General features: G+C 34.1%; 1 protein-coding gene across 2 annotated transcripts in view; it reads right to left on the bottom strand.

Moving 5' to 3' along the window:
- The window catches only part of LOC125661588 (receptor-type tyrosine-protein phosphatase epsilon-like), a 30,311-nt gene extending 10,149 nt beyond the window's left edge, over positions 1 to 20,162 (bottom strand). Inside the window, exons 1-15 of one of the 2 annotated variants that reach the window (XM_056146971.1) lie at positions 20,014 to 20,162; positions 17,940 to 18,167; positions 14,941 to 15,195; positions 13,399 to 13,536; positions 11,602 to 11,739; positions 8,381 to 8,521; positions 8,029 to 8,166; positions 6,936 to 7,033; positions 5,745 to 5,857; positions 5,428 to 5,504; positions 4,093 to 4,376; positions 3,344 to 3,431; positions 2,440 to 2,513; positions 2,136 to 2,172; positions 424 to 521 (exon numbers count right to left, since the gene is read on the bottom strand). In XM_056146971.1, coding sequence (XP_056002946.1) covers positions 424 to 521; positions 2,136 to 2,172; positions 2,440 to 2,513; positions 3,344 to 3,431; positions 4,093 to 4,376; positions 5,428 to 5,504; positions 5,745 to 5,857; positions 6,936 to 7,033; positions 8,029 to 8,166; positions 8,381 to 8,521; positions 11,602 to 11,739; positions 13,399 to 13,536; positions 14,941 to 15,195; positions 17,940 to 18,167; positions 20,014 to 20,089 — 1,983 coding nt within the window. In that variant the 5' untranslated portion in view covers positions 20,090 to 20,162. The remainder of the gene's footprint in view (positions 1 to 423; positions 522 to 2,135; positions 2,173 to 2,439; positions 2,514 to 3,343; positions 3,432 to 4,092; positions 4,377 to 5,427; positions 5,505 to 5,744; positions 5,858 to 6,935; positions 7,034 to 8,028; positions 8,167 to 8,380; positions 8,522 to 11,601; positions 11,740 to 13,398; positions 13,537 to 14,940; positions 15,196 to 17,939; positions 18,168 to 20,013) is intronic. The other variant, XM_056146972.1, reaches the window with a different exon arrangement.
- Positions 20,163 to 21,721: the final 1,559 nt, after the last annotated feature.

Genomic DNA, 21,721 nt, shown 5'->3' with positions numbered 1-21,721 from the left:
CTTCAACCCCATCTTTACAAAGTTTCGTTTTCATTTTCTTTTTCACATCTCGACTGATTTCGTTTTTGAGATTAAAGTTTTACTGTGTTTATCTTATTCATTTCTGCACCTTATTCCAGTTGATCATTAACACATAATTAATTTGAAGTGAAGGATTTAGATGAGAATAACGGTTATAACCCCCAACCACAGGGTAGGACAATTTCGAATAAAGTGTTTTTAAACATCTTGACGGGTGGAATCCCAGATTACGGCCTGGAAAAGTACCTTCTAATGTTGAAACTCATCCCTTTAAACATTCTATGGATCCGACCCTAGATTCTATCTCTGAAAGTACATTGGGTTATGTACCTCCACGTATACTATAGTTTATCTCAATTCCAATTTTTAATCCCTGAGAGGTTCTTTACTGTAAAGATTTACCTTGACTCCCTCTTTAAGATTTGTCAACATCACAATCTGACTAACATTGTCCTGCCATATCATCGCCCAGAAATCCACCAGGGTGTTTTGTTTAGGTCCTGGAAGATATTGAGATATACAAAAAACACTTTGCAAATTGATGTATCCAAATCCATAGACAAATATAGCATTTGAAAGGAATTGTGTATCCTCCCTACATATTTCATTACCACTTTAACTTTCTGTACAGTCCAGACGCTTGAGATTTCATTTTCGTGTTGATTTTAGCCGAGTTGCGTAGCAAGTCCCGGCTTTTAAATTAGCGAAGGATAGGCATCCAGTCGGGCAGACGGGCGGGCTTGCGGCGTCCACAATTACCTTGTCCGGTCTCTAACTTTCCTGCTCTTTTATGCAACTTTGTGAAACTTACATAACAATTCCATTCAAAAGAGGAAGGTTCCTATTTATTTTCAGGTCAAAAGGTCAAAGGTCAAGATAACTTGATCACTAAATGCCATAGATTTGAGCTTGTCCGTTCTCTAATTTTCATACTACTAGGGGCATCTTTGTAAAACTTACATAACGTGATCATATCAAAACGAGAGAGGTTACCACTTATTTTCACGTCAAAAGGTCAAAGGTCAAGGTCACTTTGTCACTAAATGCCATAGATTTAGCCTGTCCGATCTCTAACTTTCATACTACTTGGTGCATCTTTGTGAGACTTTCATATGTTGATCTCATATAAAAGAGGAAGGTTTCCATTCATTTTAGGTTAAAAGGTCAAAGGTCAAGGTCTCTTCTTCACTATAAACTGTAAATTTGAGCTTGCCTCTATCTGTTATACATGTACTTTCTGGAGCATGTTTATCAGACTTCAAATCCTGATTGCATTCAAGATTCATATTGCTTTTGAAATCCAAAGACCAAAGGTCATTATCAAACTAAATACTTATTGCGGTCATTCAAAGCTTCATACTTATAAACTTTATTAAATATGTGCGTTTGTTTTTACTACATGAATGCAAGCGGGCATAATTTACCAAACTGCAACTCGGCCATACGCATCTTTAATGCGTTTTAGCAATTTTTAATTTCTCTTACATTCCGTGATCAAGATAATACATTGATTCCAGTGGTTTTGCATGGAAGCAAGACTTTCAAATTGACTCGATTGGATCGCATCATTGACGATAAACATCTAGAACGCGTCCGAATAACTAGGTTCGAATCCATCATTAATCTACGGTTAGCAGCTAACTAAACACAGCAGTATACTTGATATACATTTCAGAAACTATTCGTACTAACAATGATAGACTGTATTCTTATATTTTTTAAAATGGGAATCAACTCAAATACAGTGTAAACATAAATATGCACGTGTAGGATGCCCGGGTAGCGCTAATGTTTATCATTTCTATGACCTCAGTTCGATCTCCGTGATCGGCAGGGGTTGTATGTGAAAAGGTATGGTGGTCACCTGCTCAGATACGTGGGTTTACTACATATAAACCCACATAAAAACCTCCTAATGCAAACATCCGTACATATGCAAGGATCAGATTGGACATTCGCGACTTTATCGTGGGTCATATAGTACATTTTTATGTACATTTGCATGCATGTAAATACCGAATAAACATTTAATTATGTATTCATATTCACGTGTATATATATATATATATATATATATATATAGATAGATAGATAGATAGATAGATAACAAATACCTTGTGAAGCTATGTATTCATTCTCTTCGTCTGTTCCCTTAAATGAAATAAACATAGAAAGTGGAAACACAAATGTCGAACACTTCGGTATTAAGAAAACACAGTATAACGCTCTTCGTCATTATAACTTAAACTGAATTCACAAATTTATGAATACGAGAAGTTTACAAACATTTTGACAATCTTTAATTTGTGCAATCAATTTTATTTCAAAAAATCAATTCTTACTCTATCTCCGACTTACTTAATATAGAAAACATAAGCATTTATTTTCTTCAACTACTAGTTCATAATGTCGACTCACATTGATGTAATTGGCGTTGATATAGTCAGACGATGTTCCATTATCTCCATTTAAAATGACTCTGGAATGATCATCTGTAAACAAAAAATAAAAAAGATATGTGTCTAGTTTTAAAAAAAAATCATACAAACATTTTCAATCAGGTCCGAGAAACCGCGCTGAGCGAGAATAACATGGAAGGTGCGTGAGGGATCCCGACATCGAAGTAAAGCCTTTTTATGTAACCAAAAATGAAATAGATAGATGATTTCATTGTTAAACATTCTCATTTGAAACATGGATTTCTCTTATCATTTTCAAATGATACACAAGAAAATACTTTCAGCGTATTTTTTATCAGATTACTGTAGTGCTGGATTCGTTCAAAATGTGAGCACTAACATAATTGATTGCTATATTCGTCTTTTCTATATAGCAGTACCAACACAGAGAACAACTGCACCACATTCTTGGATATCAGGCTACCCCTTGCTACTACATTAAGCTATTCCTTGCAATTTCTGTTTTATAAAGCCCATGAAGGTGCCCTTTACAAGTTCATGAAAGTTGAATATTACATGTAAATGAGTTAGACCAACGTGGAAGTTATATATAAACCAGTAGTTATAATTATCAAAAGTATTCCTTCAACAGCGTTGTTCAATGCGTTATAAACGCCATCGCTATTAACGTTAGATACTCGCATATGCAGGTTACTACAAAAGTATAAAAACAAACAGAAATTGCGCTTCATGGCACATTATCATTTTAGATGAATGAGGACAGAATAAATTCCAGGTCCCACATTTGTTGTTGCTTTTATATTCTCCGTTAGACTTGTGCAGAAATAGAGAATATGTAGATAAAATACAGTTACTCTATTCAGCAGGGATTTTTTTTATAACATATCACCATGAAAACATACACGGGAAAGTGGTTTTAAATCTGTTTCTCGGCACGTTTTCGGGTCGCTTTCCGGCATCACACTGGTGTTGTTCCCCGTACGGCAACATCTACAGGATGAATAACAGATAATTAAAATTTCTTCTCCTTAATTGTACGTTAGATACATCAGGTTATGAACAATTTATATAGATCATACAAACGAGATGCTGATCAAAGTGACTTTAAAGATTTTTAAGCCAATGTCATTTTCAAACTAACTCATTTCCTTTTTCAACCTTATAGATCTTTACCAATGGAAATAATAGTCATTTCCTCATGAACGTTAACAATGTGTATACGAATCTTTATACACACAGTGCGACTATTTTAACGGCTGAGAATACTCTGAGAGAAACGGAAGTAAAATGTAAATATGATAAATGAATTTCATTTTAAAATAACACGAGAGTATGAACGATAACGATTCACGCGATAACGCCTCATGAATAATGCTGACATAAAGCGTTACAGTTCATGCTGTTATGTATTTTCAAAAATGAAATTCACTTCTTAAATACCATTTGATCAATGTTTACAGAACTTACATGAAGGGGCGTGTCAGTACATGTTAACAATATGTCCTCAATTAAAAAAAATGGTAGACCAATGAATTTTAAAAGAACATCCTCAAATCAATTATCCAAGTTATTTCATTTGACATACAACGTCATTCCTTGTACGTACAGTTCAATCTTCACGTGTTTTCTTCATCTCATCACCATAACTTACAGCATATTCTCTTTTAAACCCATCCTCTTCATGTTTCTTTTTTTCGGCAATAACGCTCTCTAACTGACTGACGGGAACATCGGCAATGGTTTCTTCATTTATGTACAGATCACCATAGGGATTCTCTACGCCTTCGTCATCTGTGTCGTAATCAGCCTTGGTTTCGTATTTCTTCGCGTTTGTGACAGGAGTTGATTTCCTTTCCGGTTTGGAGATGAGCTTATCTTTTGGATCCAGATTCTCGTAGATGTTGGTGAAAGTTTGACCTACTTTGTCGTTGTTCTCTACAGAAAATATAATCATTGCTAATTTGAGAAACGGTGCATAGCATTTATAACTCTACGTCGGATCAGAGTCACACATTGACAGATTTACGGTAATACTTTCATTCAGGCAAATCTCTGTATATCGTTTATAAGGCAGTTGCAATTCATCTTCCCGTGGGAACCCGGGTTAGAATAGTTCCTCAGTACCCCTACTCTGCCGTAAGAGACAATTAAATGGGGCGGTCCTTCGGATGAGACCGCAAAAACAGAGGACCCGTGTCACAGCAGGTGTGGCACGATAAAGATCCCTCCTGGCTCAAAGATAATAGATAAAACGTTGCCGATATACCTAACTGTTAAATTGATTGATTGATTGATGTTTCCCCCACACTCAACAATTTTTCTGTTAACTGGTGGCACCCAGTTTTTATTGGTGGAGAAGAGAACCCAGATACAATGTACCTGGGAAGAGACCATCTACCTTCCGAAAGTAAACTGGGAAACTTTCTCACTTACCGGCGCAAGCGGGATTCGAACTTGCGCCGACCAGATGAGAGGCCTTGTGATTTAGAGCGCGATGATCTAACCACTCGGCCACGAAATGTTAAATTGAAGGCCACAACAAGACATGTTTCTTTTCACGTAGAAGTTTTTTAATAAATTCTGCTTCATATGAATATAAAAACAGGTCAGGTAACAAAGGAGCACAATTCGTGCCCATGGGAATTCCGAGAGACTGTTGGAAGACCTGATCACCAAAGACCACGAAGATATTGTCAAATAGGAACTCTTGCATATTTTTATTTCATATTCAGAATACTTAAGAATGAAACTATTTAATTCTTTGATCACTTCTGGTTAAAAAAACACAGGAGGGTAAATGAAACGCACTTTTGTTTTGATATGTCTAATGCGGGATTTTAACATTCCTCTTATACTTTTAATCCATTCTGACAATGTATCAATTTCTTCATTTTCATATTCAGCCCATCGTCTAGCATAATCGTCTACAGAATTCATAATAGAGATGAAGTTCTGTCGCCATATTATAAACGAAACATTTTCTTACGATATAAATTTTCCGCTGTTTCCGTTGGAGGTCTCGCTTGAGGAGGTGGATCAGTTCTTGATTTAGTCGATCTCATTCTAAAAATATCGTAAATATATGAAATTATATGAAACATATATTAGCATATGAAGGATTTTCACTGTTTATCAAAATTCGATATCTGTAAATATCTGTGATAAAATCCAATAAACATGCTGAATAATTTAATTCATATTCCAGAAAGGATCGCAGTAAACAGATATTTATGCGGGATTGATCTATTGTTCTGTTAGGGGAGTGTCCTGTGTCTATAAACAGAAGAAGTATAACAAGTTTACCTTCTGAACACGACAATAACTACGACAACAACGAGGCAAAGAATGACAGCCGCCGCGACTCCACCTATAATCGGAGCGCTGTCGAAGGAATTTTCATCTTCTTGTTTCTGAACCTGCAAAAATCAAACCCAAAGGAGATGGGCGTAGAATGTATATCTGTCAATAGGCTGACATAGATACTGAAAATTACGTGTTCGGATCTCTTTAATAGGAAGTTTGAGAAAACAATGACCTGATTGTCCCTACGTTTGAGTAAGGTATGGGACAATAAAGCCCGTAGTAGAAACATTTTAACTGCAAGTCTGAACGGTAGACTCAGGATCTGAAAGCTCAATTAATGCATTGTTGTATTGTCATTATTTACAAATAGTGTACGAATACGCAAATTACACAGTATTATTCAGTATTTAATATTCAAATCATAGTACTAAACGGGATACATGGGTCTAACCGAAAACTGCAACATAACTAGATCCTGAAACTGACGGCTGTAAAAGTGAAAGTTGAAGGTCTTTTGGATAGAACTTTCGAAAGAACGAAGACGTTGATATGATAAAGAGCCTTCACTGCTCAATTGTTCTAAGAGCTAATCATAGGTTTAAGGTGTTCTACATGCCATCTTTTTTACGACTTTTCAACAGCTAGGGTAACACACATTTAAACATCTGCATGTCGTCATTGATTTTTATTGATATATAACAGCAAACACTAACATTGGTCATAAGAAACACACCTAGTAAATCAGTGTAAACATTATGGAAGGGGATGCCAACCTCTTTTGCAACTTTCGATTAGGTGTATCCAAACCCAAAACCAATTAATAAGTCAACTATAAATTACATAAAAATGAAAGTAAAGATAATAGTGATATACATGTATATAAATATCTGCATTGGTCAGATCACGCTGTGGTTTCTCCTTTCAATCTACCGTCATAATCTGGGTAAATTTCCATAATTAAGTCAAAATATCGACTTAAGTTTACAGCAGGTGTACCAGGATAAAGATTCCTTCTTCCTCAAAGGCCGTAAGTGCCGAACATAGGCCTAAATTTTGCAGTCCTACACAGGCAGTGGTGACATCTCCATATCAGTGAAACATTCTCGAGTGGGACGTTAAACTATATACAAAATCAATCTAGCAATTTTTCAACACGTTTTAATCGACTCTGATGTGTAAAATCACCCGTACCTGTGGACATGATCCAGTCATAGCGTCACATGTTTGATTGGAACAACTCATACTGCACGTTTCATTGCAGTTATAACCAAAGGACTTCCAGCCGCATTCTAAACAAATGACGTAATGAATAAAAGACATGAAATGAACACAGCATCGTATTTGAAGGGGTAAAACTTTCGAGGATACATAACAATGAACGTACTTGCTACAATGACGACAACGTGATCGTAAAGATAGAAAACAGTGATCAATCTCAAACAAATTCTTAAAATATAAAACATTTAGGGTAGGGGAAACACGAACCCCTGAAGACACCAAAAGTGCGAGCAGCTGAAGAAGAGAAAAAAATACGGTTTATCATAGGGATGTATACCAATTATAATTATATAGAGATGCAATTTGACTTACGTAAAGCAATCTATTTGAATATATACCCCTTCCTTTCAATGAAAATAACCAACTGCAATCTAACCATGTTTGTTAAATGAATATATCACTCTCTGGTCAATTTTTAGTTCCACTGCCCTGTGTAACTTGTTTTTTATGAAAATTTGCAGGGCGTAGGAAATTAAACGCTCATGTTTGTGGTTGCAATTCTACTCCGTGGGTGCCAAATGCACAGTGAATATCTTCAGTTAGTCATATTTTATATCTTCGAGATTCCTCTCTTATTTTGTAATTTCCCTATCAAATTTTCTTGTAGCGATGTAGATTATCATTGGAATTTTTATACCATATGTTGAACATTGGTTAACCTTATCAATTCTGTGTGGCATCAGTTATATTACCTATTTGTATAATATAAAATCATATCATAATTCTGAGTAATTTAAGTTATATCCCAATCCTGTGTAATATCAATTATATAACATTTATGTTTAATATTAGATTATATCACAGTGCTGTATAATATCATTTATATATGACTTCTGGGCAGCTTAAATTTCACAATGTATATGACACTTCTGTGTTCAACCAAAATTTTGTTCAATTTCACTACAATCCTTATTTTGTTAATATCTCTGTACTTCCAAATAATGAATAAAACTTTCTTGGTACAAACAAAAGCAAAACATAACCATACCACAATTAAATCAATTACCTTGTTTACAATTGATTCCTTCATAACCCCTGTCACATCCATTGGTGCACGTACCGTTTATGTGATGACATTGTTCATTACCCAGGCAAATTCCACACGATTGAGAACAGCCTAGTCCAAATGTTTTACCATCACACTCTGTGTAAAAGATGATAGATAAATTAAAAAACTGATGCGTGATTGGTCTGAGATAAATCTTAACAGTGAAAACGTGATAATCAAATATCGAAAGTGATCACAAGTTTCCTGTGGTATGCAGGTAGAAACTCATACATTTCTTTATGAAAGCACAAACAAAAAACAAAATGAGAAAGCAAAATCCCTGCAGTTATATATTATAATATTTCTTTACTTGAATCACATTTCTGATTTTTCCACCCTGCCTGACATCCATTCTGACACTGCCCTGATACTCTGTCACATCTCTCAGGGACTCCACAGTTGATGTTACACTTGTCATGGCAGTTGTAACTGTAGCGACCTGCTGGACATGCTGTTTATAAAACAATACAAAAGTTAGAGCGAGTTACAATAGTTACATGCACGTTTCAATTACGGGGGCTACGTCACTAAAGAAAATAAAACATTCGACAAGAGATCATTTTTAAAATTCCAAATTTTTCATCATCAATATTCTGATTACGTTAAACACAATTTTTAAAATCTGTAGTTAAGCAAGTTCTCCAAAAATTCATATATCGATGGAAATCGTCATTGTTCCCAGAAAATGTATGTTTTGAACCACGGTCACATGTGAATAACTAGATGGTTACAAACCTAACTAACTCTAGTATTGGAATCATTTTCGTTGAGCTTGTCGGTTTTTCTCTCAATACCAAACTCAATTATGTATCTTTAACTGAAACATTCCTAGATAGGAACCAGAGAGGAATTCTCTGAGAGGTACATGTATCAAAATATAAAACCAAACACCTGGACAGACTGTGGATAAGATTGACTTTAAATGCATGCCATATGGTTGCCTATTTACTTAGTGCTAAACTAGAACTGCTTCAGTCAGGAGAGGATTCCACAGACAATTTAATAATGTAAAGTATTATGCTTGTCAGGACAGTGAAAAAATAGGTTTTTTTTCAATTTGTATTTCATGTCTAAATGCAGGATCAGCTATACATTTGTATAAAATGTGAAAACTCTAAATGTAATTTTTTTTGGGGGGGGGGGGAATATCTGCTGATCAACACATCTGTATGAAATATGAAAGGTTTTTGTTGAAGTTGTTCACAAAAAGAAAGTAGATGGACATATGTCTATCTGTAGAAGTCTTCTTTTGATAAACAACTACGTGTCTGTAGAATATGAAAACTTTCCAAGATAATGTGTTCAGAATGAATGTGTATAAAATTTAGATTGAATCTCTGATGCGATCTTAACCTATGACATGACCACAAAATGTATCTTAGGTGTCTTTTATTAATCACCAACTACTTTTGTAAAAAAAAAAAATATGAAAGGTGTTGATAACAAACTTTTTCAATTTCTTCAAATTTGGTATCCTGGTAAAACAGACGTAGCGCACTCGCTTCTCACCACTGCGACCCAAGTTGGAACCCCATAATTGGCAGTGCCTGAATATGAGAGGATATGGTGGTCGCCCACTCGCTTTGTGCCAATGTCCGTATATCAAAGGACCCCATCAAAATAACATGGGTTATCATTGGTGTGTACGTATATTCTGTATGTATATACCGAATAAACATTTATTTATTTAACTTTTCAGGTCATGTGACCTTTAACCTCATGACTCCGAAATCTATAAGAGTTTCCAATTATAGTAACCTGCCTTACGTTTGTACAAGATATATAAAATATATGTAGAATACAGCTTTAATGTTGCGTTTATGAAGTACCGTTCGCAAAAACTGCCGATATTTCATTTCAATTAAAATTATATGCATACATAGAGTTGTTAAAAGGTACTATTTATAATGCTCTCACACTTTAGCTTCCGTCAATAGATAGCCAATATATAGCCAACATTTTGAAACATTCCTGGTTTATCATATGAATACACATCGGTTGATAGGTTGCATGTTATATCCAATCCGATTTTTACAGGGTGACGTATTGGCTATACATCAGAATTGTAAATCATGAAGAAGTTATCTTGAGTTTTAGTAAAGACAAAATGTGTTGGTGAAACACAAACGGCCCCTATAATGGCCAATTGTAAAGATGGCCAATGTCACAAGGACATATATCTTGGTACCAGTAGAAAGATCTTGTCACAAGAAAAGCTAATGTGCAATATGAAAGATCTGATATAAATTTACCATTAAGAAGTTATGACAAATGTCAAATATTTTAAAAGTAGCTAACTCGAGGTCAAGGTCACATGGTCAAAAATGTTGGTACCCACGAAAAGGTCTTGTCACAAGGAATACTCATGTGATTTATCAAAGCTTTAGCACTTACTGTTCAAAAGTTATAAGCAAGGATAAAGTTTCAGGCAGAATTACAGAATGAGAGACAGGACAAAAACAATATGCCCCCCGATCTTCGATCTCGGGGGCATGAAAATCTTTGGGGTTGTAACATTTTTCAGTTGTTACACGAAAGAGCTTTCTTCAGTTTGAAGATTTAGGAGCGAATTTATTTTCATTTAGACAGTCAGAAAATCTCATCCGTCAAGAGTGCACGAACTGAGGTACGAAAGAAAAGCTGTGAAACGTCTGCGGAGTATGTGTATTCACTTTGAAAAACAACGAATAAGAGATGTAAATATCTTTATATATTTCAAAAACCACTTTACCCAATATGTGCTTGAGATTGAAAATACTTATTTTCATCAAGACAAAACAATCTGTGTCTTCTTTGACATATGAGAGCATACATGTTCAAATTATTTTTTCTCTAAAAGTCCGATCAAGATATTTTCTAAACAAACAGTTAGTAAAATGCAAGACTAGCATAAATTTCCATACTTTAGACTGGAACAAAAGCTAAGGTATATAAGGACCAGGAAGGGAATCATACTTCTATGCAAACAAAAATAAAAAGTGGGTAGCCACTTCATACATTAATGTAAATAACGCATTAGTTTTTTATAACTCGGTGCCCAAATTAAGTACATTCGTATATCAATTACATAGCTTTTTTCACATCTATGAATCTACATCTTCATACACGCATATGGACAATAAGACATGAATAAAAACAAATTACAAAAATTCAAAATAAGGTGCACGTGAATTGCTTTTCACCGCATCGGACATATTAAGTTATCACGTAATACATGTACATGTGTCTCATCACACCACACTAGGGATGACCACATTGGACAAAATTATCATTTTAGTCAAGTCATAAATACTTTTTGAAACTATGGATGGGCTAAAATAAGAAAAAAGTAAACTGCAAGTATAATGAAACGTACCTCATTGACCTTCTTCTTCTGTGTGTCCTATGAATTTGATAACGTATCTGTGTACCATCCCAACACCATGTCACTGAACTACGCGTTTAAATCGTGATATCTTTAATCTATCTGATCCACATCACTGTCTGTGAACGATTTTCCGCAAAATATGCATATTCTAGATTTGTTCCTACCTTCATCACATTTATCTCCCTGAGCTCCGGCGTCACATCCGTTTGGACAACTTCCGTTCACGTGATTGCACTGTCCCCCATAGATACAGTTACCACAGTTCTGTTTACACTCCAGACCGTATCTTTTATTATCACAGGCTGCAATATACAGTAAATCATGTTTAGAATGTTAGTAATCTAAACTCTAAAGTTTTGTGTACATAATTACAAGACATGCCTGCATAATATATTAGATGCACATAAAACTGTGGAATCATGACATATAATGAAAAGTGCTTATTGTGTTAAGCTGTAATATATCAAACATCATTGTAAGCAAGTATATCATATACAATAATGAAATGTGTATATACATATATGAATACGTAATTAATTTACATCTACACATTAAACCTATCAGCCACTTTAGCTTCCAAAATTGTAAACTATGTACATATAAATTGTGTATGCATAATGGTTTTATTATTCATAAGCTGTTTTATCTGGTTCAATATAATAGATATTTTATGTGTTGCAGTTTGTCTCCAACGATTTTGAAAATCATTTTTACATCGAAAATAATATTTCATTGACATGTACTGAACTATAAAAAGTCACTCAAAACTTTTTTTCAAATAATTCACATTCAAATAAACTAAATACGTGTTTTATTGTTGTTGCTACACATGATACACGTTCGTTCTTGTGGTGTGTTGTAAATGTACACAAATAGAAAGTGCACAGACTTCCAGAAAGGGGGCATAAATCCTGCTGTTATTTTATGGACAATTTTCTGCTTGATCATGACAAATCATCAAATTAAAATTGAAAATGAGTGTGCTCACTGATTAATTAGATTTATTATATTTCCATTAATGTTTCGTTTTTTTATACTATGGATTTCACAGACAGTAATCCGGTTTTCCGGATCACCACACTTTGGTTTTCTGATTCCATATCAGTATCCTCTGAAACTGACAATATCATAATTACGTCCCAATGCATCAACGCAACGTTTTTGTGGAAAATGTTGACCGCGTAACAAAGAAAACTGCGTACACAAAATATAATTCCAGTGTATGTCTGTGATGTGATGATCTACTAAATGTCTTTGTCGTTAGACTTCTGCAGTTTTCACATTTGATTTTGTTACAATCAGCATAATTAAAGTTTAATGATACGACTTCTGAGCTGTAATGTAAAATAATTCATTCATTTCGAACTGGATGCAAACAACATACATGCTCAACTGCAAACGAAATTCCGTAATATTGATAAATGTATATTAAAAAGCTTTATTATGAAATTAGTCAAAAATATACTCTAAAAGTTAAAGTTCAATTTTCAAAATTCTACAAAAGACCATGTCCATTACAAATAAGAAACTTTTTATTCTTGGAACTTTTTTTTTTGTTTTAGCTTTCTATAAGAGTGGCGTTTTATGTCTATTAATGAAAGGCTATGTGAGATAAATGTGTCCCTTTTCCATTAAATTACTAAAGAATTCTGACTGAAGTTACCATTTCACTATGAAAATTCCAGGTTCTTGATTTGAAATAGTTGTTATCATCGGTGAGTGTATGTATAAGAATAAAACTGCTTTGACTAGAAGTTAAAGTACATGTTTGAAATACATACACACAATAAGGAGTGGGCATCCTTACAAGTTTGCAACGGTCAACCAAATACCCTCCTTAAAGCCTAGTTTACATTTGCCACTACAGATGTGCGATAAATTTGTCTACGATTTTGCAGTGAAAGTTCCTGCAGTATTTGAGGAAATGTTATCATAGACAATGTCAAAATCACAAGACTCACGCTGTTTGCAGAAATACCCCTTGTATCCCGGAATACACCCCAGACAGGTTCCGTTCCCGATCTTGCAGCGTCTCTCCTGACAGTTCTGGGGACACGGTAAATTGCAGTTCTCTCCATAAACGCCTGGTGTTGGACAACCTATGATTGATTGCTGAATTAACTCTAAGAGTATATGTAATACTTAATGAATGTATCGATGTTACATGAAATAAAAGGAAAAACACGTGGTAATTGCCCCTGACATTTACAACAAAATGCTAAATTCTACATAGAATAATTTCTTTTTTATAGATTATAGAATTTCGATTGCAAGCAATATAACACTCTAGAATCCTCTGATTTCATGGGGTCAATTTTTTATGAAACGTTGAGGATTTACGGTTTTGTTAGGGTGTAATTTCATGGCTATGATTTCTGTACATTCAAACTTTATGTAAATAATTTCGATTCCTGGAATATGATTACATATCAAATCCACGGAATTTGCCCCCCCCCCCCCCCCCCGTGAAAATTGATGATTCCACAGAATTGCAGAGTAAAACTGGAAACGTACAGTTGTTCCTTCTGATTCTTGAAAAATATATACTATAGAAGTGTACAATCAGAAATTGATATAATGTCCCTGGAAGGATTTTTATTCTAATAAAAGAATTAAAAATGAAATTGAAATTCTTTGATTAAATATACATCAAAGCCTTCCCATAATCAAAGATGGACATATTTTGACATTCATATTTATGAATGACCTTGTTCTATGCAGTCATATAGCTTTTACCTAGATCTTTTAGTTCAAAACGTTTGAAGATTTTGTTTTACATAGTTTAACGTTGTGGGGAGACATATATTGTACATCAAAATAACATATCTACCGATCAACTATCATAAAAGCATATAAAACTAGACGGGAACATGGTGTGTAAGATATCATGGAAACTGGTAATGTTATCAATAAATTCAGCATAAAGCACATGATGAGTTTATTAATGATGAAATATAACTCGGAATCAATACAGGATAGGGCGTCCTTAACTGTAACATCTGTTTCTGCAGGGTGGTAGGATACCTCTTATATCAAAGAATGAAATAAAAAAACGAACGATTTCATATTTTACCATACAATATTATAACTGTATGTGATTGAAGATGTGCACATTTTATGTGTGTATTATAATCCAGATATATGTTTTCTTAAGATGCACTTGTACTTAGGTTGTGAAGTTATAACTAGTTAAAAGAGGAAGCATCTTACTATAGCTTTCTAGCCCATCTTGATCACAGTATATAGATATACATGTATATTGTCTAAAATATAAACTGCGTGGGGACGCTTTTCGCAGTTTTTATATTTTAATGAATCTTTGAAGCATGTTAAATTTATTAAATGTATAACAAATATATACTTGAAGGACAATTTTGTCCGTTCTTATAATATTTAAAACATAGACTCTAAGTTATAGGCATTTTTCCATTTGATGTTTTAGAAATGAGTTTTGTTGTGTGGCTATACCAACATATCAAAATACATTATTTGTGTTTACTTACCATAAACTTCCACTTCACAGAGTTCGTTGAATGCGTACGTAGAATATCCAATAGGATAATTGACACCCTGGAGTCTCTCATTGTAATAAATGATATATTGTCCGTGTCTAGGACATGTTATGGTTGTCGTATTCGGTATTGTGGCTCTGGTGTACATCGTGTCTTTAAAACACAGTACCCCGTCATCTCTGTTGGTTGTGTTCGATATGTATACAGAGAAACCAAGGAATCGAGCTGTGTAACCGTTTGTTGAATCTGTACAAAATGTTTAAGACTAAAGCTTATGTGTAAACTAACCGCTTGTGTTAATGATATTATATATCACAATGTCAAAATTGTGTATGACAGTAGTAACATGCTTTCTTCCATATACACCTATCATAAGATGTGGATTACCAGTCTACCGTAATACAAGTAATATAACATTTAATAAGATATTTCATTGATGCAGGGGCCTCCGTGGCCGAGTGGTTAGAGTACCGCGCTCAAAATAACACGGCCTCTCACCTCTGGTTGGCGCGGGTTTTAATCCCGCTCGCGCCGGTAAGTGAGAAAGTTCCCCAGTTTACTTTTGGAAGGTCGGTGGTATCTTCCGAGGTGCATTGTATTTTTTTCTCTCTTCCACCAACAAAAACTGGGCGCCACCAGTTAACTAAAAAAATGTTGACTGTGGCGGCGGAAAAATTAAAACAATCAATCATCGATGCAATTTTTTTAAAGTACAGATCATTGTTTTTTTTTCTTTACTTATCAATTCATTTTTATGTCTAAAAATAATAGCAGTTGATGTATGAACAAATTGAATAATAGCTAACGCCAAATGTATATGAATATGTTACATGTGATGGTACCAGTATATATTATATGTGATGATATCAGTAATCAGTATAAATGTATATATCTAATTACATATGACAATATCAGTGGTCAGTATAAATATATATATTGCACGTGATGATATCAGTGGTCAGTATAAATGTATATATCTAATTACATGTGACAATATCAGTGGTCAGTATAAATATATATATTGCACGTGATGATATATTAGTGGTCAGTATAAATATATATATTGCACGTGATGATATCAGTGGTCAGTATAAATATATATAATACACGTGATGATATCAGTGGTCAGTATAAATATATATATTGCACGTGATGATATCAGTGGTCAGTATAAATATATGTATTGTACATGATGATATCAGTGGTCAGTATAAATGTATATATTACATGTCATGATATCAGTGGTCAGTGTAATTGTATATATCTAATTACATATGACAATATCAGTGGTCAGTATAAATGTATATATGACATGTGACAATATAAGTGGTCAGTATAAATATATATATATTGCACGTGATGATATCAGTGGTCAGTATAAATATATATATTGCACGTGATGATATCAGTGGTCAGTATAAATATATATATATTGTACGTGATGATATCAGTGGTCAGTATAAATGTATATATTACGTGATGATATCAGTGGTCAGTATAAATGTATATATCTAATTACATATGACAATATCAGTGGTCAGTATAAATGTATATATTACATGTGACAATATCAGTGGTCAGTATAAATATATATATTGCACGTGATGATATCAGTGGTCAGTATAAATGTATATATTACATGTCATGATATCAGTGGTCAGTGTAATTGTATATATCTAATTACATATGACAATATCAGTGGTCAGTATAAATGTATATATGACATGTGACAATATAAGTGGTCAGTATAAATATATATATTGCACGTGATGATATCAGTGGTCAGTATAAATATATATATTGCACGTGATGATATCAGTGGTCAGTATAAATATATATATATATTGTACGTGATGATATCAGTGGTCAGTATAAATGTATATATTACGTGATGATATCAGTGGTCAGTATAAATATATATATATACATATATATATATATATATATATATATATATATATATATATATATATTGCACGTGATGATGTCAGTGGTCAGTATAAATGTATATATTACATGTGACAATATCAGTGGTCAGCATAAATGTATATATGACATGTGACAATATCAGTGGTCAGTATAAATGTATATATGACATGTGGTGATATCAATGGTCAATGAATAAGGAACAGTGATCAATTTCATTACTCCTATAAGCAATGCTAAATAGATAGTGATTATTGATTATTACCACTGATATTGTCACATAGAATATATACATTTATACTGACCTCTGATATCATCACGTGTAATATATACATTTAAACTGACCACTGATATCATCACATATAATATATAAAACTTATACGGTAGCAATTTTGTAGCAATTTTGATGCACCAGATGCGCTTTTCGACAAATAATGTCTCTTCAGTGATGCTCAAGCCGACATTTTGGAAATTCGAAATGAAAAAAAAACAACTTCTAAGAGGTAAAAGGAAAACTAGAGTGCCAAAAAAAAAAAAAAAACTGGGGCCAAATTCGTCCAAGGATCTGAGCTATGCATGAGGGAGATATAATCCTTAATTTTGAAATGAATTTCTAAATTTTTTCCCAACAATTAAATATACATCCGTATTTTCAAGTTAGTAACGAAGTATTTAGTTACTGGGCTGTAGAGACTTCGACCCAGGGGTCATAATGTAAAACTTATACTGTACCATTTTTGATGCACTAGATAATATATACATTTATAATGATCCTATATCCTGATCCTATATCAATAAAAAAGCCATCTATGTATTGATTACAGTTTCTAAGTTATAGAGTGTGAGGTAGACGAATAGACAAAAGGACGATTTTCTTTACAGGTTATAAAATAATTACCCTCCTTTCTCATTGATAGTACATATTGTAGATATATATATATATATATATATGAATTATCTTGCATTTCAAAGAAAAAATTAAAACGTTGTTGTTTTAATTAGGAATTTTAGTCCCATACATGTTATGATGACGTCCGACTCGAAGGACTGACTAAAGATTTTACCCCAGGCTAGATTGTCCGTCCTGTAGTATACAGTTATGTGACGTATGCTGAGGACACTTCCTAGATCCACCCACCACTTCGCTTTCCGTGCTACATTGGTGGATATCGTACACTGTCCTCCTGAAGAAGTTAAGTCCGATTTCTGTCCGTCCACTGCTAGATCTGCTCCCCATTTACTATAAGAATATGGATACAGCTGCTGTGCATTTTTTCCTAAAGCAATGTTATCTGAAAAAATACAATCGTGGAAATACCATATCAACTGTATAATATATATATAAATATATAATATTTTGAGGTTTTTAGTTAATTATTCAATAGGGTCCTTGATTACAATAACGCCCACCCCAAACTCTGAATCCTGGTGTTGTAGTGTAGTCTTTACCCGTACGAACCCCCCCCCCCCCCTCTGGAAAATCGGACCCAGCATAGAACTTTCCCTCTTGGAATAAATAACCCGGACCCCCTAAGAAAATGTGACCCAATATAGAATTTCCCCTAATTCACAACACGTCCATTCTTCTATTTTTAGCTAGATTTTTGTTATCTAAATGATCCACTGGCTTGATAGATACGTACATAAACAAACATTCTACATAAACATGTATTTATGTATATTACCGTACAATTATTTTATTTTTCTGAAGGTTTGAAGTTGATAACGTTACCACATATCTGCTGACTTGTTACAAATATATTTTATATAACTGATATATATTACAGGTTAAATGTACAGTTATTTGTACAACGTGGATACTCCGAAACTACAACTTGTATTTCCACTTTTTTCGAATGTTCAAGAATATCGTAATTTCCAAACCGTTTTATGTCAATCAATATTTAAGCGTACATTCATTTCCTGCACATAATCATTTATATTTCATTCAAGTTTATTCAGTTTTATGGTTTAATCTAGATAATCAATATCTTATTCACAAAAATTGGACAACAGGCACAGCCTGTTTTAGGCCTCTCTTTCTCGGGGTTGGTCATTCATTTATGATGGAAATAAGAAGCCGTTGTTGTAAAATATACATACTGCCCTTGGAGAAAAGTGTCCCAATATTTTATTCATATGATACATTTTTCAAAAAAGAAATCGACTGCTAATAATGATGTAGATACAGACAGTAAATGGCTACAATAAAGTGTAAGACAGACGGAACAACACTGAGTAATAACCGGGGAAACTAGGCCGCATTCATTCTGGTGGAGTTATTGGATTTGTTAACGCCATTATAGTGATATGACTTCAGTTAAGGCTTCCAGAATTATCCATTGGTTTTTCTATCTACATTGGTCCAGTGAGAGTTATGGTCAACAACTACTAATGTCATGTCTTCCAGTTTTCTCCTACAAGACTGAAATGTTTGGCAGCGGGTTCTTTGATCATTTTGGTTTTAATGGTAGACCGTTAGTTACGATTTTTCTACGTAGGTCTCCAATTTCACCTACGTATTGTATGTCACATACCTTGCAGCTTTTGAGATATAAGCATGTGTCCGTGCGACAGGATGTGCGCCAGGAATTTGGAAGCATTGGCCCGTGACAGAGCTATTGAAACTCTGTGTCCGTGCTGTCTAAATCCAAATCAGACATATCCCATCAGAACATGTTTAAAGCCCTTATTGGCCAAAGGATTTTCCAATTCCCATCGCACCACCATGTCTTTAAGATTTCTGAGACCTCTGACTTAATTATGCCGATTAGTTAACTCGTTCTTTGTTTTGTCTTTATCCAGCGTAAGACTTAATTAGTCCAGTCCAGTCTTGACGCTCTTTCTGATCAAACTTTGTTTTGCATCATGATACACTCGATCATTTCAATATGTAGACGTTTTGGTTATTATCAACTTTTGTAGTTTTGTAGTTTAGTTTTAGTGTATATTTGCATTTTTATTCAATTTACTATTCTATGTATATATTCTATCGTTGTAAGATGTGTATATATCAAACGTTCTCTCCGATTTTAACCACGACATACATGACAAGTAGGACCTTTCCATACAGCATTCACTGGGATGATTAGTATATTACTTATTCTGTAGCAAAAATAAGAAATCAAATTCCCTTACCGTAAGCATAGGCAACATCCCTTACGTAGACAAGTTCACAGAAACAACACAACAAGGCCGTGATCTGGCCAGCCATTGTAATGTGTTATTGCACTGCTGGTCCGGAAAAGATTCACTACGATCCAGGAAGAGTAATTACAATTGGGATAGCTCGTCAAGGTCTCGTGACGTTCCCTTTATAAAATAGGGCGATAGAAACCCACTTGAAATCCATGCCAGTGGACCATTAGATATGTGTGTACAAATTGATGTGTTTTGTATTATGTCAGCCGTATATGTCGGTTCGGAGGTTTAGATATCTTGTTAACCAACATGTTTTACTGGATTCATTCTTATTCAGTTAAACAGTTAAATTGCTATTCATAAAATTATGGATAGACTTTAAATGCATTCAGACCGAATTCGCCAGTCATCTGTAATACTAAATGTAGTTAAAAGGGAATTTGAATTCGTGGGGAATATATGAATTTTACTGGTATTGCCACCTCTCCCATCTTTCGTGAGATGATGGGGGTGCTTGGATTTATATTTCAAAAATGTTTTGTATCTTTTATGCAAAATCTTTAGAGAGATTTATGAATAAAATCTTTAAGGATCCCTTGCTGATAGAATTTCAGTAGAAGTATGGAGCTTCACAAATCCTGACCAACATAGTATGCCCTGTAGATGTGTAAAAATAGGGGACTAACGGTACAAAGATAAATCATGGCATGTGTGTTTTGTATCTAATTAATACATGTATACATGATCTTATCATAAAGTTCATAACAGTACTTTTTAACGATATTATGAAAAAGTAAATCACACAGAGACTTAATTGTCATTCAAACTTATTTCCTCCTGTCATCCGTTTCAGAGTAAGTCAGATAGTTGAAAACTTCCGGTTACTGGTGTCACAAGGGGGTGAATGTGAACCATCCCAGCTTAAATTCAGAATTTACCTTCCTTTTAAAGCTAACTCCAGTAGAAATTAAATCTGTATGAAAATATCCCCAGAAGCCTGATGAAAGAGTAACAAACATTTGCGTCACTACTTCAGTCGTACAGCAGGTAGGAAATTATTCACACATAAACATTTTGCAAACAATGCACTATCTTTTGCGGAAACTGTAACAGATGAAGTGGTGGATTGAGAAATTGTTGACATTTTGACTAAATGACCGACAGAGACGGAAAATGAGCCCCACTCTTTTTTCTGATGTTTCAAATACATGTACACGCAGTTTAACATACAGTTCAGCTTCTCCATCGTTAACTTCCCATACTTATGTAGCAATATTCCATTACCACCTGCATATGGTGTTTATATCTCTCAACCCTGCGATAAATAAGGGCTTGGTCTGCGTATGATCAGTTCTTAAATCGAGACAGACTACTGACAAACAAGTTTATGGTGCAGGAGTTTCAACAATCTCGTTTAAAGGACACATCACATGTTTCTATTATTCATTTTTTTATTTCAGCAATTTTTTTTTTCCATTTCATGCCTAAAACTACTTTACATATGTTCTAGAAACAGTTTGCGTAGTTATTTGGTTTAAAAGCGATGAAATTGGAATCTTGCGATATCATTATTTTCTTCGATATTTTACGCACCATTATCTGTGATGTCATATGCGACCTCGAGCGAGAAGATTTGAAAACAGTTGTTAGCCATATCATAAACAAATTAGATTTAATGGACAACAAACCAATTCTCGCATTAACG

Source organism: Ostrea edulis, chromosome 8 (genome assembly GCF_947568905.1).
Source record: "Ostrea edulis chromosome 8, xbOstEdul1.1, whole genome shotgun sequence".
NCBI lineage: Eukaryota > Metazoa > Mollusca > Bivalvia > Ostreida > Ostreidae > Ostrea > Ostrea edulis.
The sequence above is the reverse complement of the archived record's forward strand: the minus strand, read 5'-3'. Positions and strand labels throughout refer to the sequence as shown.